The sequence below is a fragment of the Oncorhynchus mykiss genome, chromosome 3 (genome assembly GCF_057628025.1).
Source record: "Oncorhynchus mykiss isolate SJ-2025 chromosome 3, ASM5762802v1, whole genome shotgun sequence".
Taxonomy (NCBI): Eukaryota; Metazoa; Chordata; class Actinopteri; order Salmoniformes; family Salmonidae; genus Oncorhynchus; species Oncorhynchus mykiss.
In genome coordinates, this window is record NC_143024.1 from 24,644,202 (window position 1) to 24,669,800 (window position 25,599).

Consider the following 25,599-nt stretch of genomic DNA (forward strand, 5'->3'; position numbering starts at 1 on the left):
CGGACAGGCGGGAGGCTCTGGCGGCGCCGGACAGGCGGGAGGCTCCGGACTGCCAGCGGCTCTGGCGGCTCCGGAGTGATGGGCGGCTCTGGCGGCTCCGGACTAGAGAGAGAACCTGGAGGGAGGAGATGGAGAGAGAGCCTGGTGCGTTATTCCAGTCTTCACTATTATTATACAATGTAGAAAATAATAAAAATAAAGAAAAACCAGACAAGACAAAATTACAAAGAAACATATACTTCCATTAAACTTTTATCTGAACATGTGAAAATCATGTAGCCTATCCATGGTGTGATGATTTACATTGATTTGTGTAGTTGTTTTAGAAGGTGTAGCCTATTAGTCTTGTTCGATTCTATAGGCCTAGGCTAAGAGTGAACAACAGGCCTATAATGTGAGTGAAAACCCCACTCATCGAAAATGTTTGACCAAATAGGTAACAAATTCATTTAAACGTGAATGATTGATGTATGTCTCTTGAATGTGTCGCAATCTGAGAGCGAGAACGCGCATTCTGCCTCTGTTTCCAGTGAGTGGGGAAGGAGTAGAGGCGATTATCCAAAGCGCGCTCACAGCTGAAATATTGGGGCCACATGCATCGGCAAAAGACGAGAACGCGCGCCCTGTGTCTTCTCTGCTTCCTTCTCCGATACTGTCGTTTCCTGCATTCCAGTTGATTGGGAAGGGGGGCCGGGACGACCACTGAGTAGAGAAATTCTAGGATAAGATGGAGGTTTGCGAGAGACTTTTGTGTCTGGCTGTGGTGTCCAGCGTTCTCTGCGTTGGCTCGGTTCTGGGGAAATACGTGAGAGGTATCGTCAACACCAAGGAGGTAAGGTGTTTGATACCTAATTTATCACTTGTGACAATGACACCATTATAAGACTCGGCAGCGCCTTCTCATTTAGCCTAAAGCCTTTCCGTGTTTATATTATATTGTGAGTGTGACGCGCTCCGAAATTGCCTGCTCATTTTTATTCCAAATCAAGCAATTTCTCCAAGATGTTACAGGATGTCCATACTGCCTTTTATTTGTGCGCATCTCTATGCGTGTCAGAGTGAGCGTATTTCTATCTACATCGTTCTGGCTCTGTTTGTGGCTCTCACCAACCGGTAGAAGCAAGCTGTGGATGTTTACGAGAATGTGCCTTGCAAATCCATCTAGCATTTATTTTTCTTTGTGATAGCGCCAAGTGTTGGTGATATCCTACACTGTAACCAAAATAACTCACATCCATAATTCGCATATAATAACGGTAACCCCGCCGTTACAGGTGTACTTCAGTTGTCGCTCACGTCACATGTAGTTTATTACAGGTCCTCCTCATCTCACATCAGCCGTGCTCCAACACTTAACACTAGCCTATCAATATAAAACGTTGTCTTTTGATATCAATCTGTTATGAATCTCAAAGATATTATTATCTGATTTAATGTATCTGTTGCTATTGATTCCTTCTGCGTTTAGATGTTGTGCTCATATTGTCCCCATGCCCTGCTGTGAGTGACCGCATTATAGGTCGGGCCAGTGTAAAGTGCACCAGACAGATCTGTGCCAGCCGCGACTATCCCGTGCACTGAGCTCTCTCATAACTCTTCTCATCTCAGCTCTTTTAAGTGTCCCACTTCTGCATAACAGTTTGATGATCAGGTGTGATATTTAACCCATGACATTCATGACTCATAAAGTAGGCTAACACCTGTCCTACACAATATAATTAATTCCCTCTTCCCCCTTCCCTCTTCAGAAGGACCACAATGGAAATAAGCTTTTAAGCTTTATTGTGTTATCCTTGATGATTTTCTTATTGTATGTGGAGGTGTCACCGGCTGGAGCTCCCTTATGTATTTCAAAAAAATGGCCTAATAAATTCAATCAATCAATATCATATGTAGAAACACTTAGGCTTATTATCAGATCATGTGGCTTCCAATCAATAGCTATTGAAAATTGACTAACTATAATATAGTTAACTAGCTAAATACACTAGTGTATGATATCAGAAATGCTTATGAATAACATAAACCATATTAGATCTCCAGCTCATGCCAGACGTACTCCTGCTCTCTTCTCTTACATGGTGTGTGTTAGTCTGAACCAGGGCTGTGTCTTCCCTCAAACACCATGTCACTGCTCTGAATGGACTGAAACAACACTCATCTGGACATGTTGATATAGTGTGTGTGTGTTGTCCAGTGGGATTGTTCAACACATCAGTCTTGTCTGCGGACTCCCACCCAAGGTCACACACACGCACATGGCCTCACTCCTCCACCTCAAAGTCACAGTAGAGTACAGTCGTGGCCAAAAGTTTTGAGAATGACACAAATATTCATTTTCACAAAATCTGCTGCCTCAGTTTGTGTGATGGCAATTTGCATATACTCCAGAATGTTATGAAGAGTGATCAGATGGATTGCAATTAATTGCAAAGTCCCTATTTGCCATGCAAATGAACTGAATCCCCCAAAAACATTTACACTACATTTCAGTCCTGCCAGAAAAGGACCAGCTGACTTCATGTCAGTGAGTCTCTCGTTAACACAGGTGTGAGTGTTGACGAGGAAAAGGCTGGAGATCACTCTGTCATGCTGATTGAGTTCGAATAACAGACTGGAAGCTTCAAAAGGAGGGTGGTGCTTGGAATTATTGTTCCTCCTCTGTCAATCATGGTTACCTGCAAGGAAACACGTGCCGTCATCATTGCTTTGCACAAAAAGAACTTCAAGGAGAGCGGTTCAATTGTTGTGAAGAAGGCTTCAGGGTGCCCAAGAAAGTCCAGCAAGCGCCAGGACCGTCTCCTAAAGTTGATTCAGCTGCGGGATCGGGGCACCACCAGTACAGAGCTTGCTCAGGAATGGCAGCAGGCAGGTGTGAGTGCATCTGCACACACAGTGGAGGATGGCCTGGTGTCAAGAAGGGCAGCAAAGAAGCCACTTCTCTCCAGGAAAAACATCAGGGACAGACTGATATTCTGCAAAAGTTACAGGGATTGGACTGCTGAGGACTGGGGTAAAGTCATTTTCTCTGATGAATCCCCTTTCCGATTGTTTGGGGCACCCGAAATAAAGCTTGTCCGGAGAAGACAAGGTGAGCGCTACCATCAGTCCTGTGTCATGCCAACAGTAAAGCATCCTGAGACAATTCATGTCTGGGGTTGCTTCTCAGCCAAGGGAGTGGGCTCACTCACAATTTTGCCTAAGAACACAGCCATGAATAAAGAATGGTACCAACACATCCTCCTAGAGCAACTTCTCCCAACCATCCAGGAACAGTTTGGTGACAAACAATGCCTTTCCCAGCATGATGGAGCACCTTGCCTTAAGGTAAAAGTGATAACTAAGTGGCTCGGGGAACAAAACATCGATATTTTGGGTCCATGGCCAGGAAACCCCCAAGGCCTTAATCCCATTGAGAACTTGTGGTCAATCCTCAAGAGGCTTGTGGACAAACAAAACCCCACTTGATTATGCAAGAATGGGCTGCAATCAGTGTGGCCCAGAAGTTAATTGACAGGACGCCAGGGCGGATTGCAGAGGTATTGAAAAAGAAGGGTCAACACTGCAAATATTGACTCTTTGCATCAACTTCATGTAATTGTCAATAAAAGCCTTTGACACTTATGAAATGCTTGTAATTATACTTCAGTATTCCATAGTAACATCTGACAAAAATATCTAAAGACACTGAAGCAGCAAACTTTGTGGAAATTAATATTTGTGTCATTCTCAAAACTTTTGGCCACGACTGTACAACATATCAAATCAGCAGGCAAGGCATGTTCAGGTTCAGTGATGGTGGGAGGATTATAGGTATGTTCAGGTTCAGTGATGGTGGGGAGGATTATAGGTATGATCAGGTTCAGTGATGGTTGGGAGGATTATAGATAGGTATGTTCAGGTTCAGTGATGGTGGGGAGGATTATAGGTATGTTCAGGTTCAGTGATGGTGGGGAGGAGTATAGGTATGATCAGGTTCAGTGATGGTGGGGAGGGTTATAGGTATGATCAGGTTCAGTGATGGTGGGGAGGATTATAGGTATGATCAGGTTCAGTGATGGTGGGGAGGATTATAGGTATGTTCAGGTTCAGTGATGGTGGGGAGGATTATAGATAGGTATGTTCAGGTTCAGTGATGGTGGGGAGGATTATAGGTGTGTTCAGGTTCAGTGATGGTGGGGAGGATTATAGATAGGTATGTTCAGGTTCAGTGATGGTGGGGAGGATTATAGATAGGTATGATCAGGTTCAGTGATGGTGGGGAGGATTATAGATAGGTATGTTCAGGTTCAGTGATGGTGGGGAGGATTATAGATATGTTCAGGTTCAGTGATGGTGGGGAGGATTATAGGTATGTTCAGGTTCAGTGATGGTGGGGAGGATTATAGGTATGTTCAGGTTCAGTGATGGTGGGGAGGATTATAGATAGGTATGTTCAGGTTCAGTGATGGTGGGGAGGATTATAGGTATGTTCAGGTTCAGTGATGGTGGGGAGGAGTATAGGTATGATCAGGTTCAGTGATGGTGGGGAGGATTGTTGGTATGTTCAGGTTCAGTGATGGTGGGGAGGGTTATAGTTATGATCAGGTTCAGTGATGGTGGGGAGGATTATAGGTATGATCAGGTTCAGTGATGGTGGGGAGGATTATAGGTATGTTCAGGTTCAGTGATGGTGGGGAGGATTATAGGTATGATCAGGTTCAGTGATGGTGGGGAGAATTATAGGTATGATCAGGTTCAGTGATGGTGGGGAGGATTATAGGTATGATCAGGTTCAGTGATAGTGGGGAGGGTTATAGGCATGTTCAGGTTCAGTGATGGTGGGGAGGATTATAGGTATGTTCAGGTTCAGTGATGGTTTGGAGGATTATAGGTATGTTCAGGTTCAGTGATGGTGGGGAGGATTATTGGTATGTTCAGGTTCAGTGATGGTTGGGAGGATTATAGGTATGTTCAGGTTCAGTGATGGTGGGGAGGATTGTAGGTATGATCAGGTTCAGTGATGGTGGGGAGGATTATAGGTATGATCAGGTTCAGTGATAGTGGGGAGGATTATAGGCATGTTCAGGTTCAGTGATGGTGGGGAGGATTATAGGTATGTTCAGGTTCAGTGATGGTTTGGAGGATTATAGGTATGTTCAGGTTCAGTGATGGTGGGGAGGATTGTAGGTATGATCAGGTTCAGTGATGGTGGGGAGGATTATAGGTATGATCAGGTTCAGTGATGGTTTGGAGGATTATAGGTATGATCAAGTTCAGTGATGGTGGGGAGGATTATAGGTATGTTCAGGTTCAGTGATGGTGGGGAGGATTATAGGTATGTTCAGGTTCAGTGATGGTGGGGAGGATTATAGATAGGTATGTTCAGGTTCAGTGATGGTGGGGAGGATTATAGGTAAGTTCAGGTTCAGTGATGGTGGGGAGGATTATAGGTATGTTCAGGTTCAGTGATGGTGGGGAGGATTATAGATAGGTATGTTCAGGTTCAGTGATGGTGGGGAGGATTATAGGTGTGATCAGGTTCAGTGATGGTGGGGAGGATTATAGGTATGATCAGGTTCAGTGATGGTGGGGAGGATTATAGATAGGTATGTTCAGGTTCAGTGATGGTGGGGAGGATTATAGGTATGTTCAGGTTCAGTGATGGTGGGGAGGATTATAGGTATGTTCAGGTTCAGTGATGGTGGGGAGGATTATAGGTGTGATCAGGTTCAGTGATGGTGGGGAGGATTATAGGTATGTTCAGGTTCAGTGATGGTGGGGAGGATTATAGGTATGTTCAGGTTCAGTGATGGTGGGGAGGATTATAGATAGGTATGTTCAGGTTCAGTGATGGTGGGGAGGATTATAGGTAAATTCAGGTTCAGTGATGGTGGGGAGGATTATAGGTATGTTCAGGTTCAGTGATGGTGGGGAGGATTATAGATAGGTATGTTCAGGTTCAGTGATGGTGGGGAGGATTATAGGTGTGATCAGGTTCAGTGATGGTGGGGAGGATTATAGGTATGATCAGGTTCAGTGATGGTGGGGAGGATTATAGATAGGTATGTTCAGGTTCAGTGATGGTGGGGAGGATTATAGGTATGTTCAGGTTCAGTGATGGTGGGGAGGATTATAGGTATGTTCAGGTTCAGTGATGGTGGGGAGGATTATAGGTGTGATCAGGTTCAGTGATGGTGGGGAGGATTATAGGTATGTTCAGGTTCAGTGATGGTGGGGAGGATTATAGGTATGTTCAGGTTCAGTGATGGTGGGGAGGATTATAGGTATGTTCAGGTTCAGTTATGGTGGGGAGGATTATAGGTATGTTCAGGTTCAGTGATGGTGGGGAGGATTATAGATGGGTATGTTCAGGTTCAGTGATTGTGGGGAGGATTATAGGTAGGTTCAGGTTCAGTGATTGTGGGGAGGATTATAGGTAGGTTCAGGTTCAGTGATGGTGGGGAGGATTATAGGTAGGTATGTTCAGGTTCAGTGATGGTGGGGAGGATTATAGATGGGTATGTTCAGGTTCAGTGATTGTGGGGAGGATTATAGGTATGTTCAGGTTCAGTGATTGTGGGGAGGATTATAGGTAGGTTCAGGTTCAGTGATGGTGGGGAGGATTATAGGTAGGTTCAGGTTCAGTGATGGTTTGGAGGATTATAGATAGGTATGTTCAGGTTCAGTGATTGTGGGGAGGATTATAGGTATGTTCAGGTTCAGTGATTGTGGGGAGGATTATAGGTAGGTTCAGGTTCAGTGATGGTGGGGAGGATTATAGGTAGGTTCAGGTTCAGTGATGGTGGGGAGGGTTATAGGTATGTTCAGGTTCAGTGATGGTGGGGAGGATTATAGGTATGATCAGGTTCAGTGATGGTGGGGAGGGTTATAGGTAGGTTCAGGTTCAGTGATGGTGGGGAGGGTTATAGGTATGTTCAGGTTCAGTGATTGTGGGGAGGATTATAGGTAGGTTCAGGTTCAGTGATGGTGGGGAGGATTATAGGTAGGTTCAGGTTCAGTGATGGTGGGGAGGGTTATAGGTATGTTCAGGTTCAGTGATGGTGGGGAGGATTATAGATAGGTATGTTCAGGTTCAGTGATGGTGGGGAGGATTATAGGTATGTTCAGGTTCAGTGATGGTGTGGAGGATTATAGGTAGGTTCAGGTTCAGTGATGGTGGGGAGGGTTATAGGTAGGTTCAGGTTCAGTGATGGTGTGGAGGATTATAGGTATGTTCAGGTTCAGTGATGGTGGGGAGGGTTATAGGTTAGGTTTTTTAGTTTATTTATGTTTGTGTGTGATTGTGATTTCATGTGGCTGTGAGTATGTTGAGGCAAGTGAGTGTGTTTGTGTTGCACCGTTGTGTAACCTTACTAATGAATCATTGAGAGGTCCAGGGGTGACTTGACTATAGTTGATTGGTAATTAATTGTTAATGAGGTTTAGCAAGCAAACCGGGTTCTGGAGAGAGGGGGAGAGACGAAGAGAGAGGGAAATAGGAAGGGAGGGACAACGAGAGCGGGGAGAGATAGAGAGGAAGGGACAGGGAGAGAGAGGTAAAGAGGAAGGGAGAGAGAGAGAGAGATCGAGGAAAGGAGGGACAGACAGAGGGGTAAGAGAGGGACAGAGATAGAGGGAGTAGTAGTGACCGCTGTAGTGACCGGATACTGCATCGAGGCCTAGCACTTGATTAATGGGCTGTCTAACACACACACACACACACATACACATGCACACACACTGGCTCAATGTCTCTGCGTCACAATGCAGTGGCTGTGGGGTAATGAGAGGACTAAGGGGGATTAAGGTTGACACCCCATCCACTGTTCCACTGCTCCTGTTTCCCTACTACTCTCCACTGACTGGGCCTAGTGCAGGACTACAGGTGCCTTCTGGGCTTACACTGAACTGCATGGATTGGGGCTAGACTGGACTGACCTGCTCAGAAACACTGTTAGGCTCTATTCCCTTTCTGTTCCTTAAGCGCATGCCCCCCCCCCCACCTGAGGATCTTTTTTCAGCCATATATTTCCTGTTTGAGGAGTGCAAAATCAATTTGTCACTTAAATCTTGCTGCAGTGATTGCTTTAATTTGACTCCTTCGACTCTTTCATACTCTTGTGCCTGTCGTTTTTTCCCCATTAAAGTTACGACCGTGGAAATGACGCCTCTAGCACTGAGATGCAGTGCCTTAGACCGCTGCGCCACTCGGGAGCCGAAGTGACAATAGTGGTAGGTGGATTGTTTGTCCAGATCTGTAATAGGCTATAGCAGTGGTCTCAACTTTTTTGAGTCAAGATCACTTTGAGTCAAAATCTACTGTTCAAATTGTTTTTTTTCCGTTACTTAAAAAATGTAAGCCTATGCAACATTAACCTAATGAAACAATAGTGTAGTAATGAGATTTGAGCAGTAGGCTATAGGCCCAAAACATTATTACCGCATGTTAGCTTTGCTTGAATTGCCTTGCCAATGCATTGTTGTTCTTCTCGGACCGTTTAAAAAACAGATATTTTAACATTTGAGTAAGACCATATGATCACGCTTTTTTTTACCGGGCTGATGGAGCCTGCATCTGATGGTCAGTCTCAGCAGAGGGTGAGGGCAGCAGACTGAGGGTCTGCCTCTCAACGTCTCGCCGCTCTCCCTTTCCTCAGCTGACACTGACCCAAAAGGGACGCCGTCTTCCAGCTGATGACGAAACTCGAGTCACACCACATTATTTCTGCCTCATGCACAAATGTATTTTGTTATTCCTATGACCCAAGAAAGAAGACCCAAGCCACCAATAATAACAACGCAAGCCTATCGATACATTTTCCTACTCATTCATTGCAGTTGCAGTGCTGGTTGTATTGTGAGTGGCAGTAGGGAAAACACACATTTTATGGTAGTGTTAATAATAGTGTTGAATAGAAAGTGTTGACAGTTCTAAGTAAGAACTTAAACATGGAGTCACTCATCAAAACAGCAGCTGTTTGCTGTATTCGTTGACAGTCTCTTTCTGGTCATGCTTTTAAAGTTTATAAATCCCCCAGTATCAACTTTGCTGTAGCTTTCTTTTACGCCTGCTACATTACTGCAGACACAGTCATCTGAGCCATCTGATTGGCCAGTTGTAGGCCTATAGTGCACTTGATTTGCTACCCCTGGGCCCGCCAGGAAGGCAGAGTTTATACCTTCAGACATGTGAAATGGTTCAAAATGTGAACACGTGGCCTACTCGGTGCGCAGGGAAGCTGAATCAGGTACCCCCACCACCAACAGAGCGAGACATTTACAAAAATATTTGGTGTTCGACTAATAATGCCTTGGAGATGGAACAGATTTTTATTTATTGGACTTTTGAGAAATCCATATGCATTGGGTGCTTAACCCATTAGGGCGTCACCCACCCACACAACCGGCGTCACCCACCCACACAACCGGCGTCACCCACACAACCGGCGTCACCCACACAACCGGCGTCACCAATAAACCAGGGATATTGGCCAAATGAGCCATTTCCTTGTGTGTAGATGTGTAGCATTACAAAGCTTTATAGCTTATTGTTTTATTGGTTTTTACTTTCCTTAAATAATAATTGTCCACCTCATGGTTCAGCTGTCAGAGATTTGAGTACTAAATCCATCTGGGCATTGCATGCTTAGGCCTATAGACTTATATAATAAGCGGTGTCAAGAGGAAAGCCCATAAAATTGTCAGACATTGACCCCCTTCCCCCCCCCTCTCTCTTGTACACTGCTCCTACTTCCTGTTTGTTTATTATCTATGCATAGTCACTTTGCCCCCAGCTACATGTACAGATTACCTGAACTAGCCTATAACCCTGCACACTGACTCGGTACCGGTGCCCCCTGTATATAGCCTCGTTATTTTTATTCTTATTGTGTTACTTTTTAGTATTACTTTTTATTTTAGCCTACTTGGTAAATATTTTCTTCTTCTTGAACTGCACTGTTGGTTAAGGGCTTGTAAGTAAGCATTTCACGGTAAGGTCTACACTGTTGGTTAAGGGCTTGTAAGTAAGCATTTCACGGTAAAGTCTACACTGTTGGTTAAGGGCTTGTAAGTAAGCATTTCACGGTAAAGTCTACACTGTTGGTTAAGGGCTTGTAAGTAAGCATTTCACGGTAAAGTCTACACTGTTGGTTAAGGGCTTGTAAGTAAGCATTTCACGGTAAGGTCTACACTGTTGGTTAAGGGCTTGTAAGTAAGCATTTCACGGTAAAGTCTACACTGTTGGTTAAGGGCTTGTAAGTAAGCATTTCACGGTAAGTTCTACACTGTTGGTTAAGGGCTTGTAAGTAAGCATTTCACGGTAAAGTCTACACTGTTGGTTAAGGGCTTGTAAGTAAGCATTTCCCGGTAAGTTCTACACTTGTATTCGGCGCATGTGGCAAATAGTTTGATTTAATATTAATATAAACTATTTATATAAAGGAAGAGAAACTTAGGCAGATATATATATATATATATGCCGGTGCTATGCTATGACACCAGAATGCGTTTCATTATCCTAGGCTAGCCTACTGCGTCTGCTATAGAGATATAGGCGTACAGAAGGAGTCTACTTTGTTAGTTTTTTATCCTAATATTTTTTTATAAAGATAACCATTGTATTGTAAGGTTATGGGAGTAACTCTGGTAGGCCTAAAATATTTTTCCTCACCTCAAGTTCAACTGTTGGTGTCAGTTGGAGTGTCGGTGCGCACCCCCTTAATATCATAGGCCTGCAGTATAATATGCTAATAGCCACATCAAACCTTCACACAAGTTTCTAAACTTTATTAGGGTAACATCAAAAGAAAGTACATTTTTTAAAAAGGAGCAGGATATTATATTGTGGCAAACAAAGAAAATTGCTCCAAATGAAACAAAACCCTTACGAACTGGTCTGAACCTTCACGGCTTTTAATACATTTTATTGGCCTAAAGCCAGCAATTACCAGCTAACCGAAACATGTGCTCCAGACAAGCCCAGTTATTCAGGAAACTTTAACTCGTGCTCTGCCTCCTCTCCAATCCGAGCGGCTATTCCTCACTCACCTAGAATCTAACGCTTCAATACAGACGTTGAATTGACAAGGGTACTGTGTATATATATATATACTTTTTACTGACAAATAAAATCAATCAATCAATTCAATCAAGAGATATCTGTTACAAAACACCAAAAAGTTTGATGACAATCAGAGATTGTCAAGCCAAATCTTCAATACTGGGCAAGCCTACAAGGTAAGGAGGGATGTATTTTCTGTTTGTTGAGATTGACATAATCTATGTATTCTGCTGTTGAAAACGCAAACCATGACATTGAAGTGCCCGAAGTCGGCATGCTTTATTTATTGGTTGTGTGGTGCATTGGCACAGAAACCTGTTGATGGAAAATGAATTGCATATATTTTATATAATTATAAATATGGAATCAAAATATTAAATCTAATTCCCCCCCTAGCTGATCATTGTCTTCGCCCAGCTCTGATCGTAGTGTAATGAAACCGCCAGGGAGAGTGAGCTCTTCTGTGGTGGTTAGCGAACCGTCAACCTTCTGGCCCGTAGCCCTACCTGGTTTCGACTGTGCCTCAAAATAAGTCGTTATCCCATGTTTATAAACACAGGTTCACTACAGTTAATGTTATTTGTGGGCGTAAACAAATATTTGTAAAATTGGGGAGGGGGGTGCATTTTTTTTACACCGTGTGTTGGACTTTGAATCCGAGGGTATCCTGCTATTAGCATTGTTTTTTAGTTAAGCAACGTGACAACAGTAATTAATGAGGCTGTCTAGACAGCACAGGTGACTGCAGGTAGGGTAGACAGAGCAGGTAGGGTAGACAGAGCAGGTGACTGCAGGTAGGGTAGACAGAGCAGGTAGGGTAGACAGAGCAGGTGACTGCAGGTAGGGTAGACAGAGCAGGTAAGGTAGACAGAGCAGGTGATTACAGGTAGGGTAGACAGAGCAGGTAGGGTAGACAGAGCAGATAGGGTAGACAGAGCAGGTGACTGCAGGTAGGGTAGACAGAGAGGGTAGGGTAGACAGAGCATGTAGGGTAGACAGAGCAGGTAGGGTAGACAGAGCAGATAGGGTAGACAGAGCAGGTGACTGCAGGTAGGGTAGACAGAGCAGATAGGGTAGACAGAGCAGGTGACTGCAGGTGGGGTAGACAGAGCAGGTGACTGCAGGTAGGGTAGACAGAGCAGGTAGGTTATACAGAGCAGGTAGGGTAGAAAGAGCAGGTGACTGCAGGTAGGGTAGAAAGAGCAGGTGACTGCAGGTAGGGTAGACAGAGCAGGTAGGGTAGACAGAGCAGGTGACTGCAGGTAGGGTAGACAGAGCAGGTGACTGCAGGTAGGGTAGACAGAGCAGGTGACTGCAGATAGGGTAGAGAGAGCAGGTAGGGTAGACAGAGCAGGTGACTGCAGATAGGGTAGAGAGAGCAGGTAGGGTAGACAGAGCAGGTGACTGCAGGTAGGGTAGACAGAGAAGGTAGGGTAGACAGAGCAGGTGACTGCAGGTAGTGTAGACAGAGCAGGTAGGGTAGACAACACAGATGACTGCAGGTGGGGTAGGCAGAGCAGGTGACTGCAGGTAGGGTAGACAGAGCAGGTAGGTTACACAGGGCAGGTGACTGCAGGTAGGGTCGACAGAGCAGGTGACTGCAGGTAGGGTAGGCAGAGCATGTAGGGTAGACGGAGCAGGTGACTGCAGGTAGGGTAGACAGAGAGGGTAGGGTAGACAGAGCAGGTGACTGCAGGTAGGGTCGACAGAGCAGGTGACTGCAGGTAGGGTAGGCAGAGCATGTAGGGTAGACGGAGCAGGTGACTGCAGGTAGGGTAGACAGAGCAGATAGGGTAGACAGAGAAGGTGACTGCAGGTAGGGTAGACAGAGAGGGTAGGGTAGACAGAGCAGGTGACTGTAGGTGGGGTAGACAGAGCAGGTGACTGCAGGTAGGGTAGACAGAGCAGGTAGGTTATACAGAGCAGGTAGGGTAGAAAGAGCAGGTGACTGCAGGTAGGGTAGAAAGAGCAGGTGACTGCAGGTAGGGTAGAAAGAGCAGGTGACTGCAGGTAGGGTAGACAGAGCATGTAGGGTAGACAGAGCATGTAGGGTAGACAGAGCATGTAGGGTAGACAGAGCAGGTAGGTTATACAGAGCAGGTAGGGTAGAAAGAGCAGGTGACTGCAGGTAGGGTAGACAGAGCAGGTAGGTTATACAGAGCAGGTAGGGTAGAAAGAGCAGGTGACTGCAGGTAGGGTAGAAAGAGCAGGTGACTGCAGGTAGGGTAGACAGAGCATGTAGGGTAGACAGAGCATGTAGGGTAGACAGAGCATGTAGGGTAGACAGAGCAGGTAGGGTAGACAGAGCAGGTGAGCATTTTTTTTACACCGTGTGTTGGACTTTGAATCTGAGGGTGTCCTGCTATTAGCATTGTTTTTTAGTTAAGCAACGTGACAACAGTAATTAATGAGGCTGTCTAGACAGCACAGGTGACTGCAGGTAGGGTAGACAGAGGAGGTAGGGTAGACAGAGCAGGTGACTGCAGGTAGGGTAGACAGAGCAGGTAGGGTAGACAGAGCAGGTGACTGCAGGTAGGGTAGACAGAGCAGGTAGGGTAGACAGAGCAGGTGACTGCAGGTAGGGTAGACAGAGAGGGTAGAATAGACAGAGCAGGTGACTGCAGGTGGGGTAGACAGAGCAGGTGACTGCAGGTAGGGTAGACAGAGCAGGTAGGTTATACAGAGCAGGTAGGGTAGACAGAGCAGGTGACTGCAGGTAGGGTAGACAGAGCAGGTAGGGTAGACAGAGCAGGTGACTGCAGGTAGGGTAGACAGAGCAGATAGGGTAGACAGAGCAGGTGACTGCAGGTAGGGTAGACAGAGCAGGTAGGTTATACAGAGCAGGTAGGGTAGACAGAGCAGGTGACTGCAGGTAGGGTAGACAGAGGAGGTAGGGTAGACAGAGCAGGTGACTGCAGGTGGGGTAGACAGAGCAGGTAGGGTAGACAGAGCAGGTGACTGCAGGTAGGGTAGACAGAGAGGGTAGAATAGACAGAGCAGGTGACTGCAGGTGGGGTAGACAGAGCAGGTGACTGCAGGTAGGGTAGACAGAGCAGGTAGGGTAGACAGAGCAGGTAGGGTAGACAGAGCAGGTGACTGCAGGTAGGGTAGACAGAGCAGGTAGGGTAGACAGAGCAGGTAGGGTAGACAGAGCAGGTGACTGTAGGTAGGGTAGACAGAGCAGGTAGGGTAGACAGAGCAGTTAGGGTAGTCACAGCAGGTAGGGTAGACAGAGCAGGTGACTGTAGGTAGGGTAGACAGAGCAGGTAGGGTAGACAGAGCAGTTAGGGTAGACAACACACATGACTGCAGGTAAGGTAGACAGAGCAGGTAGGGTAGACAGAGCAGGTGACTGCAGGTAGGGTAGACAGAGCAGGTGACTACAGGTAGGGTAAACAGAGCAGGTAGGGTAGACGGAACAGGTGACTGCAGGTAGGGTAGACAGAACAGGTTAATACAGGTAGGGTAGACAGAACAGGTTAATACAGGTAGTGTAGACAGAGCATGTGACTGCAGGTAGGGTAGACAGAACAGGTTAATACAGGTAGGGTAGACAGAACAGGTTAATACAGGTAGGGTAGACAGAGTAGGTAGGGTAGTGTTGTGGAATAATCAGAATTAGTTGGTAACATAGGTAAGATATTTTATATTCATCATATGTTTGTAAGTTACTTCTCATCAGAATGTTATTTTTGTATAATACTGTGGCGGGGTTTGCAGTTATCTGTTCTCTGTCAGGACTAAGTTACTTGGGCCGGAGAGAGGTCAAGCGTGTATCTCTTGGCTCCACAATGTCTGTGTGCCAGTCAATGTGTGTCTGTGATCTTGTCAAGATAGGGTGGATGTGATATATGCCTGTTGATATGAGGATTTGTTTAGGTTCTGAGTTTGAGAAAAGGACATAGTTTAGGAGACAAAGCTGAACGAGAAATTATGGCCAATGCTGTCTGGCTATGTGTGTCTTTGCTCTAAAGCATCTCAGTTGCAATGTGTAAGGGACTCTCAGAGAATTCATTTATAGACACTGAATTGATCTGAGAGTCACAGGGTTGTGATGGAGCTCATATAATTAAAGATGGACTTTGTGATAACTCTGACTTGTGTGTGGTTTGCTCTCATGATTTGGTAAATACAGGAAATTTCCACGACAGTAGACAGAGTAGGTAGGGTAGACAGAGTAGGTAGGGTAGACAGAACAGGTTAATACAGGTAGGGTAGACAGAACAGGTAGGGTAGACAGAACAGGTTAATACAGGTAGGGTAGACAGAACAGGTTAATACAGGTAGGGTAGACAGAGCAGGTAGGGTAGACAGAACAGGTTAATACAGGTAGGGTAGACAGAACAGGTTAATACAGGTAGGGTAGACAGAGTAGGTGGGGTAGGCAGAACAGGTTAATACAGGTAGGGTAGACAGAGTAGGTAGGGTAGACAGAACAGGTTAATACAGGTAGGGTAGACAGAGCAGGTAGGGTAGACAGAACAAGTTAATACAGGTAGGGTAGACAGAGCATGTAGGGTAGACAGAACAGGTTAATACAGGTAGGGTAGACAGAGTAGGTAGGGTAGACAGAACAGGTTAATACAGGTAGGGTAGACAGAACAGGTAGGGTAGACAGAACAGGTAGGGTAGACAGAGTAGGTAGGGTAGACAGAACAGGTTAATACAGATAAAGAAGAGGTCGTAGATACAGAAGGACAGAAAGACAGCCAGATAGAGAAGAGGTCGTAGAAACAGAAGGACAGAAAGACAGCCAGATAGAGAAGAGGTCGTAGATACAGAAGGACAGAAAGACAGCCAGATAGAGAAGAGGTCGTAGATACAGAAAGACAGAAAGACAGCCAGATAGAGAAGAGGTCGTAGATACAGAAGGACAGCCAGATAGAGAAGAGGTCGTAGATACAGAAAGACAGCCAGATAGAGAAGAGGTCGTAGATACAGAAAGACAGCCAGATAGAGAAGAGGTCGTAGATACAGAAAGACAGCCAGATAGAGAAGAGGTCGTAGATACAGAAGGACAGAAAGACACCTAGAGCGAGAGAGATGGTCAATACAAATGGAAAGACGTTAACCTGTTTGGCCTGGAGGGTTTAAAACTAGATTAATATGTCTGTGCAACACAGATTAATTTACAGGGGGGGGGGGGGGGGGGGGGGGGGGTGTGTGTGTGTGTGTGTGTGTGTGTGTGTGTGCATGCGAAAGAGAGAAGGAAGTAGAAAGGAGTGTGTATTTCTGAGAGAGTGCGGTGACTTTCATGGTTTCTATGGCAGCTGCAAACTCGGGCAGCATGTGGCAGTTGCTATGACAATAATGGGGGAAATGGAGGTTTGGTGTGTGTGTCTGAGCCTAACAAGGGGGTCTTTCACAGTCCTTGGGCAGTCATATGATATACCCCAGGCACAGCCCCCAGTCCCACCACCTCTCCTCCTTTGTGACTGCTCTGTAGTCATGGACACACCTTTAGCCTAGGACAATACAATCTAGGACAATAAAATACATTGAAGTGCAGTATGTAGTGCTGCAGGTCTGGAAGTTAGGCCTCTTGATATACAGTACCATTCAAGGGTTTTTCTTTATTTTTACTATTTTCTACATTGTAGAATAATAGTGAAGACATCAGAACTATGAAAAAACACAACATATATTTTATGTTTGAGATTCTTCAAAGTAGCCACCCTTGGCCTTGATGACAGCTTTGCACATTTTTGACATTCTCTCAACCTGGAATGCATTTCAAATAACAGGTGTGCCTTGTTAAAAGTTAATTTGTGGATTTTCTTTCCTTCTTAATGCTTTTGAGCCAATCAGTTGTGCTGTGACAAGGTAGGGATGGTATACAGAAGATAGCCCTATTTGGTAAAAGACCAAGTCAATATTATGGAAAGAACAACTCAAATAAGCGAAGAGAAACGATAGTTCATCATTACTTTTAAGACATGAAGGTCAGTCAATTTAAAGAAGTTTCTTCAAGTGCAGTCGCAAAAGCTATCAAGGCTATGATGAAACTGGCTCTCATGAGGACCCCTACCGGAATGGAAGACCCAGAGTTGCCTTTACTGCAGAGGATAAGTTAATTAGAGTTAACTGCACCTCATATTGCATCCCAAATAACTGCTTCACAGAGTTCAAGTAACAAACACATCTGAACATCAACTGTTCAGAGGAGACTGCGTGAATCAGGCCTTCATGGTCGAATTGCTGCAAAGAAACCACAACTTAAGGACACCAATAAGAAGACGAGACTTACTTGGGCCAAGAAACACGAGCAATGGACTTCAGACTGGTGGAAATCTGTCCTTTGGTCTGATGAGTTCAAATTTGAGATTTTTGGTTCCAACCGCCGTGACTTTATGAGACACAGAGTAGGTGAACAGATGATCTCTGCATGTGTGGCTCCCACCGTGAAGCATGGAGGAGGAGATGTGGGTGTGTTTTGTTGGTGACACTGTCAGTGATTTATTTAGAATTCAAGTCACACTTAACCAGCATAGCTACCACAGGATTCTGCAGTGATACACCATCCCATCTGGTTTGCCCTTAGTGGGACTTTCATTTGTTTTTCAACAGGACAATGACCCAACACACCTCCAGGCTGTGTAAGTGCTAATTGACCAAGCAGGAGAGTGATGGAGTGCTGCATCAGATGACCTGGCCTCCACAATCACCCGACCTCAACCCAATTGAGATGGTTTGGGATGAGTTGCACCGCAGAGTGAAGGAAAAGCAGCCAACAAGTGCTCAGCATATGTAGGAACTCCTTCAAGACTGTTGGGAAAAGCATTCTTCATGAAGCTGGTTGAGAGAATGCCAAGAGTGTGCAAAGCTGTCATCAAGGCAAAGGTTGGCTACTTTAAACAATAAAACATATATAAAATATATTTTGATTTGTTTAACACTTTCTTGGTTACTACATGATTCCACATGTGTTTTTGTCATAGTTTTGATGTCTTCACTATTATTCCACAATGTAGAAAATTGTAAAAAATAAAGAAAAACCCTTGAATGAGTAGTTGTTTCCAAACTTTTGACTGGTACTGTATGGCTGAGTGTGTTAACTGTTAACTACAGATGGCTTACTCTCTGACATATGGCTACGGATTTGCTCGCTATCTATGAGATATAGTACAGCTGTAAGTTCAACTTTTTCTGTGTTGTTTAACATGATCAATTCTATACAGCCTGTGCATGTGTCTGTCAGCCTACATCTGCAGGACAGCCCATTGACTGATACCCTGCTGCAGTGCCTTATGGAAGAACAGTGAAGCACTGTATACCATCAGCAGTATATCTTGACATGATGCTGGTTGAGTATTACAGCCAGGTTTTCCTGCTCTCTTCCCCATCTCACCTTCATCTACACCTCTCCTCTCCCCATTCTCTACCCTATGCCCCTGTCTTCCTCCTCCTCCTCGCCCCGGCTCTGGTTCCCCACTTTAAACAGGACTGGTTGTTCCTCACTCGCTTCTGTTTTCTCACTGATTTTGGACGTCTGGACTTCCGGTTCCGCTACCAAAAGGTGAGGTTATAGGTCAACTGATCTCCTATCTATCATTCTCTTTTCTTATTTTGTTTCATCAGTATTGTTGAATCTCTCCCTCTTAGTGAGTTTCTCTCTCTCTCTCCCTCTCTCTCTCTCTCTCTCTCTCTCTCAAATTGCCCCCCTGTACCCTATTCTTTTCTTACCTTCATCCTCTTTCCTCTATGTCCATTTCTCTCTTGTCTCTATCCTCACTGATTAATTTTCTCTCCCTCTCGCTCCTCACTCTTTCTGTCTTTGGTAATTGTATCTACCCTTGTCTGTTCCTGTTATATTTTCCATACATTTACCCTGTCCTCTCTCCTCCTCTCTATCCTCTCCTCTTTTGTTATTTCTGTCCTCCTTTCTGTGTTCCTCAGGTTGCTGTTAGTGGTCTACAGACTTTGAGGCAGTCTGGTATTAATCTTAGGCCCCCTTTTCCCATTCCTTCCCTCCTCCATTCTCTCATTCTCTCGTCTCTAGTCGCGATGCTGTCAGAATATATTGCTCTACTTTGATGACAGCTCTCAGTGGCCAGCTGTGTATAAGAAGCCGGACAAGGTGAGAAACCACTACTCTGTGTCACACTTGGCGTGTGTGTGTGTATATGTACAGTGCCTTGCGAAAGTATTCGGCGACCTTTTGCCACATTTCAGGCTTCAAACATGAAGATATAAAACTGTATTTTTTTGTGAAGAATCAACAACAAGTGGGACACAATCATGAAGTGGAACGACATTTATTGGATATTTCAAACTTTTTTAACAATTAAAAAACTGAAAAATTGGGCGTGCAAAATTATTCAGCCCCCTTAAGTTAATACTTTGTAGCGCCACCTTTTGCTGCGATTACAGCTGTAAGTCGCTTGGGGTATGTCTCTATCAGTTTTGCACATCGAGAGACTGAAATTTTTTCCCATTCCTCCTTGCAAAACAGCTCGAGCTCAGTGAGGTTGGATGGAGAGCATTTGTGAACAGCAGTTTTCAGTTCTTTCCACAGATTCTCGATTGGATTCAGGTCTGGACTTTGACTTGGCCATTCTAACACCTGGATATGTTTATTTTTGAACCATTCCATTGTAGATTTTGCTTTATGTTTTGGATCATTGTCTTGTTGGAAGACAAATCTCCGTCCCAGTCTCAGGTCTTTTGCAGACTCCATCAGGTTTTCTTCCAGAATGGTCCTGTATTTGGCTCCATCCATCTTCCCATCAATTTTAACCATCTTCCCTGTCCCTGCTGAAGAAAAGCAGGCCCAAACCATGATGCTGCCACCACCATGTTTGACAGTGGGGATGGTGTGTTCAGCTGTGTTGCTTTTACGCCAAACATAACGTTTTGCATTGTTGCCAAAAAGTTCAATTTTGGTTTCATCTGACCAGAGCACCTTCTTCCACATGTTTGGTGTGTCTCCCAGGTGGCTTGTGGCAAACTTTAAACGACACTTTTTATGGATATCTTTAAGAAATGGCTTTCTTCTTGCCACTCTTCCATAAAGGCCAGATTTGTGCAATATACGACTGATTGTTGTCCTATGGACAGAGTCTCCCACCTCAGCTGTAGATCTCTGCAGTTCATCCAGAGTGATCATGGGCCTCTTGGCTGCATCTCTGATCAGTCTTCTCCTTGTATGAGCTGAAAGTTTAGAGGGACGGCCAGGTCTTGGTAGATTTGCAGTGGTCTGATACTCCTTCCATTTCAATATTATCGCTTGCACAGAGCTCCTTGGGATGTTTAAAGCTTGGGAAATCTTTTTGTATCCAAATCCGGCTTTAAACTTCTTCACAACAGTATCTCGGACCTGCCTGGTGTGTTCCTTGTTCTTCATGATGCTCTCTGCGCTTTTAACGGACCTCTGAGACTATCACAGTGCAGGTGCATTTATACGGAGACTTGATTACACACAGGTGGATTGTATTTATCATCATTAGTAATTTAGGTCAACATTGGATCATTCAGAGATCCTCACTGAACTTCTGGAGAGAGTTTGCTGCACTGAAAGTAAAGGGGCTGAATAATTTTGCACGCCCAATTTTTCAGTTTTTGATTTGTTAATAAAGTTAGAAATATCCAATAAATGTCGTTCCACTTCATGATTGTGTCCCACTTGTTGTTGATTCTTCACAAAAAAATACAGTTTTATATCTTTATGTTTGAAGCCTGAAATGTGGCAAAAGGTTGCAAAGTTCAAGGGGGCCGAATACTTTCGCAAGGCACTGTATGTGTGTGTGTTTCCATCTGCTCTGTTTTACCTGACCATGCTCCTTCTGTGATCTGGGCGACATTGTGTGTGCAGGCATTTGTTTCTTTATATGGAGTTAGTTCCATAGAAATAGAATGAATAGAACGGGCTTGGATGTTAACTTTATTAATCTGAACACAAAATCACAAAGGTGAAAAAACGAAACAGGAGACTCTGGCGGCGACGGACAGGCGGGAGGCTCTGGCGGCGCCGGACAGGCGGGAGGCTCTGGCGGCGCCGGACAGGCGGGAGGCTCTGGCGGCGCCGGACAGGCGGGAGGCTCCGGACTGGTGGGCGGCTCCGGACTGACGGGCGGCTCTGGCGGCTCCGGACTGGAGAGAGAACCTGGAGGGAGGAGACGGAGAGACAGCCTGGTGCGTGGAGCTGCCACATGACCCACTAGGCTGGGGAGACCTACAGGAGGCCTAGTGCATGGAGGAGGCACCGAATGGACCGGGCTGTGGGGGAGCACTGGAGCTGTGGTGCGCAGCCTTGGCACCACCCCTCCAGGCTGGATGACCACTTTAGCCCGGACCCTCCAGAGTGCAGGCACAGGTTGAACCGGGCTGTGGGTGAGCACTGGAGATCTGGTGCATACCACTCGCACCTCTCCCTTAGGCTCAATGCCCACATTCGCCCGGCACGGGCAGAGCGCAGGCACAGGGCGCACTGCAACCTCCCAGCAGAAATACAAAACATAGAACAAAAACATAGAATGCCCACCCCAACTCACGCCCTGACCAAACCAAAAATAGAAACATAAAAAAGGAACTACGGTCAGAACGTGACAATCACTGCCTGGTATTGTGATGCAATAATTTCAATGGTATTTTGGAATGTTCTATCAACTGATGGATGCAGTAAAGAGGTCAATCAAACTCGACCAAAACAATGGAATTGTCATGAAACGCGTGGGGTAAGGGCCGTGGGCAAAAGATCCTGAGTCTCCTCATTGCTCCCCAGCAAAATGATCCTACATTTAGGCTATTGTTTACATGTGTATTTCACACTATGTTGAGGTAAAAATCTGAATATAATGTTTGTATGGATGTCAAACCCAATGCATGTTTATGTCATTGTTACCAATCAACTGCATTACAGTTAAAAATGACTGACTACCACCACTGATATCTGTATGCTAACCAGCTTATACAAATGGGAGTTAGCATTTAGCAGTCTTCTAAACCTTAAAAGGGACAACTTCTACATGTTATGCAGCGAAAACAGCCAATTTCTTTTTTTTTGTAATATCAGTTGAGTTTACTCAACAAATCAAAGCACATTTTGAAGGGTACACATCATGCTTTTACTTCCTGGCATAGCCAGTTGATATTCAGATATTCACATCATATGAAGGAATTCCCCTCGACCACACCCACAAATTGGGGGAAACAAACATTCTTTCCCAATAACCACCATTGTAAAAGAGCCAACTTCATGGTCTACTTTTGTTTGTTATACAGAAATAACAAAACATTGCGAAAAGCTGTTGTGTTGTTCAATGCACATGTAAAATCCCAACCTATGGTTCGCAATGCTCATACTTAGAGAAATAGAGCCTTCGAAAAGAGTCCTGTGGCTTCAGGTGGACCTGGGAGGGCATAGACACACCCACTTGGAAGCCAGGCCCACTCACTGGGGAGCCAGGCCCAGTCAAACATAATTAGTTTTTCCCCACAAAAGGGCTTTATTACAGACAGAAATACTTCAGTTTCATCAGCAGTCTGGGTGGCTGGTCTCAGACGATCCCGCAGGCCATCCCGCAGTTGGATGTGGAGGTCCTGGACTGGTGTGGTTACACATGGTCTGCGGTTGTGAGGCCGGTTGGACGTACTGCCAAATTCTCTAAAACAACATTGACGGTGGCTTATGGTAACGAAATTAACAAATTCTCTGCCAATTGCACACTCCCTCAACTTGAGACATCTCTGGCATTGTGTTGTGGCCTTCTATTGTCCCCAGCACAAGGCGCAGCTGTGTAATTATCATGCAGTTTAGTCAGCTTATTGATATGCCACACATGTCAGGTGGATCGATTATCTTGGCAAAGGTGAAAGGCTCACTAACAGGGATGTAAACAAATCTGTGCATAAAATTTGAGAAATAAGCTTTTTGTACGTATGGAACATTTCGGGGATCTTATATTTCAGCTCATGAAACGTGGGACCAACACTTTACATGTTGCGTTTATATTTTGGTTCAATATACACTAGCGTTCAAAAGTTTGGGGTCACTTAAAAATATCCTTGTTTTTGAAAGAAAAGCACTTTTTTGTCCGTTAAAATAACATCAAATTGATCAGAAATACAGTGTAAACATTGTTAATGTTGTAAATGACTATTGTAGCTGGAAACAGCAGATTTTTTATGTAGTATCTACATAGGCGTACAGAGGCCCATTATCAGCAACCATCACTCCTGTGTTCCAATGGCACGTTGTGTTAGCTAATCCAAGTTTATCATTTTAAAAGGCTAATTGATCATTAGAAAACCCTTTTGCAATTATGTTAGCACAGCTGAAAACTGTGGTTCTGATTTAAAGAAGCAATAAAACTGGCCTTCTTTAGACTCGTTGAGTATCTGGAGCATCAGCATTTGTGGGTTCGATTACAGGCTCAAAATGTCCAGAAACAAATAACTTTCTTCTGAAACTCGTCAGTCTACTCTTATTCTGAGAAATGAAGGCTATTTCATGCAAGAAATTGCCAAGAAACTGAAGATCTCGTACAACGCTGTGTACTAATCCCTTCACAGAACAGAGCAAACTGGCTCTAACCAAATCAAATCAAATTGTATTTGTCACATACACATGGTTAGCAGATGTTAATGCGAGTGTAGCGAAATGCTTGTGCTTCTAGTTCCGACAATGCAGTAATAACCAACAAGTAATCTAACTAACAATTCCAAAACTACTGTCTTGTACACAGTGTAAGGGGATAAAGAATATGTACATAAGGATATATGAATGAGTGATGGTACAGAGCAGCATAGGCAAGATACAGTAGATGGTATCGAGTACAGTATATACATATGAGATGAGTATGTAAACAAAGTGGCATAGTTAAAGTGGCTAGTGATACATGTATTACATAAGGATACAGTCGATGATATAGAGTACAGTATATACGTATGCATATGAGATGAATAATGTAGGGTAAGTAACATTATATAAGGTAGCATTGTTTAAAGTGGCTAGTGATATATTTACATCATTTCCCATCAATTCCCATTATTAAAGTGGCTGGAGTTGTGTCAGTGTGTTGGCAGCAGCCACTCAATGTTAGTGGTGGCTGTTTAACAGTCTGATGGCCTTGAGATAGAAGCTGTTTTTCAGTCTCTCGGTCCCAGCTTTGATGCACCTGTACTGACCTCGCCTTCTGGATGATAGCGGGGTGAACAGGCAGTGGCTCGGGTGGTTGATGTCCTTGATGATCTTTATGGCCTTCCTGTGACATCGGGTGGTGTAGGTGTCCTGGAGGGCAGGTAGTTTGCCCCCGGTGATGCGTTGTGCAGACCTCACCACCCTCTGGAGAGCCTTACGGTTGAGGGCGGAGCAGTTGCCGCACCAGGCGGTGATACAGCCCGCCAGGATGCTCTCGATTGTGCATCTGTAGAAGTTTGTGAGTGCTTTTGGTGACAAGCCAAATTTCTTCAGCCTCCTGAGGTTGAAGAGGCGCTGCTGCGCCTTCTTCACAATGCTGTCTGTGTGTGTGGACCAATTCAGTTTGTCTGTGATGTGTATGCCGAGGAACTTAAAACTTGCTACCCTCTCCACTACTGTTCCATCGATGTGGATAGGGGGGTGTTCCCTCTGCTGTTTCCTGAAGTCCACAATCATCTCCTTAGTTTTGTTGACGTTGAGTGTGAGGTTATTTTCCTGACACCACACTCCGAGGGCCCTCACCTCCTCCCTGTAGGCCGTCTCGTCGTTGTTGGTAATCAAGCCTACCACTGTCGTGTCGTCCACAAACTTGATGATTGAGTTGGAGGCGTGCGTGGCCACGCAGTCGTGGGTGAACAGGGAGTACAGGAGAGGGCTCAGAACGCACCCTTGTGGGGCCCCAGTGTTGAGGATCAGCGGGGAGGAGATGTTGTTGCCTACCCTCACCACCTGGGGGCGGCCCGTCAGGAAGTCCAGTACCCAGTTGCACAGGGCGGGGTCGAGACCCAGGGTCTCGAGCTTGATGACGAGCTTGGAGGGTACTATGGTGTTGAATGCCGAGCTGTAGTCAATGAACAGCATTCTCACATAGGTATTCCTCTTGTCCAGATGGGTTACCAGAATAGAAAGAGGAGTGGGAGTGGGAGTGGGAGGCCCCGGTGCACAACTGAGCAAGAGGACAAGTACATTAGAGTGTCTAGTTTGAGAAACAGATGCCTCACAAGTCCTCAACTGGCAGCTTCATTAAATAGTACCCGCAAAACACCAGTCTCAAGGTCAACAGTGAAGAGGTGACTCCGGGATGTTGGCCTTCTAGGCAAAGTTGCAAAGAAAAAAACAAATCTCCGACTGGCCAATAAAAATAAAAGATTAAGATGGGCAAAAGAACACAGACACTGGACAGAGGAAGATTGGAAAAAAAATGTTAAGGACAGACGAATCTAAGATTGAGGTGTTCGGATCACAAAGAAGAACATACGTGAGATGCAGAAAAAATGAAAAGATGCTGGAGGAGTGCTTGACGCCATCTGTCAAGCATGGTGGAGGCAATGTGATGGTCTGGGGGTGCTTTGGTGGTGGTAAAGTGGGAGAGTTGTACAGGGTAAAAGGGATCTTGAAGAAGGAAGGCTATCCCTCC

General features: G+C 45.1%; 1 protein-coding gene across 2 annotated transcripts in view; it reads left to right on the forward strand.

Annotated features, from left to right (window-relative positions):
• Positions 1 to 531: 531 nt before the first annotated feature.
• LOC110503641 (transmembrane protein 145) overlaps positions 532 to 25,599 on the forward strand; it is a 42,125-nt gene continuing 17,057 nt past the window's right edge. The window contains exons 1-3 of one of the 2 annotated variants that reach the window (XM_090226133.1): positions 532 to 832; positions 18,486 to 18,560; positions 19,044 to 19,121. In XM_090226133.1, coding sequence (XP_090082259.1) covers positions 728 to 832; positions 18,486 to 18,560; positions 19,044 to 19,121 — 258 coding nt within the window. In that variant the 5' untranslated portion in view covers positions 532 to 727. Of the gene's footprint in view, positions 833 to 9,749; positions 9,957 to 18,485; positions 18,561 to 19,043; positions 19,122 to 25,599 lie in introns of those variants that run through there. The other variant, XM_090226135.1, reaches the window with a different exon arrangement.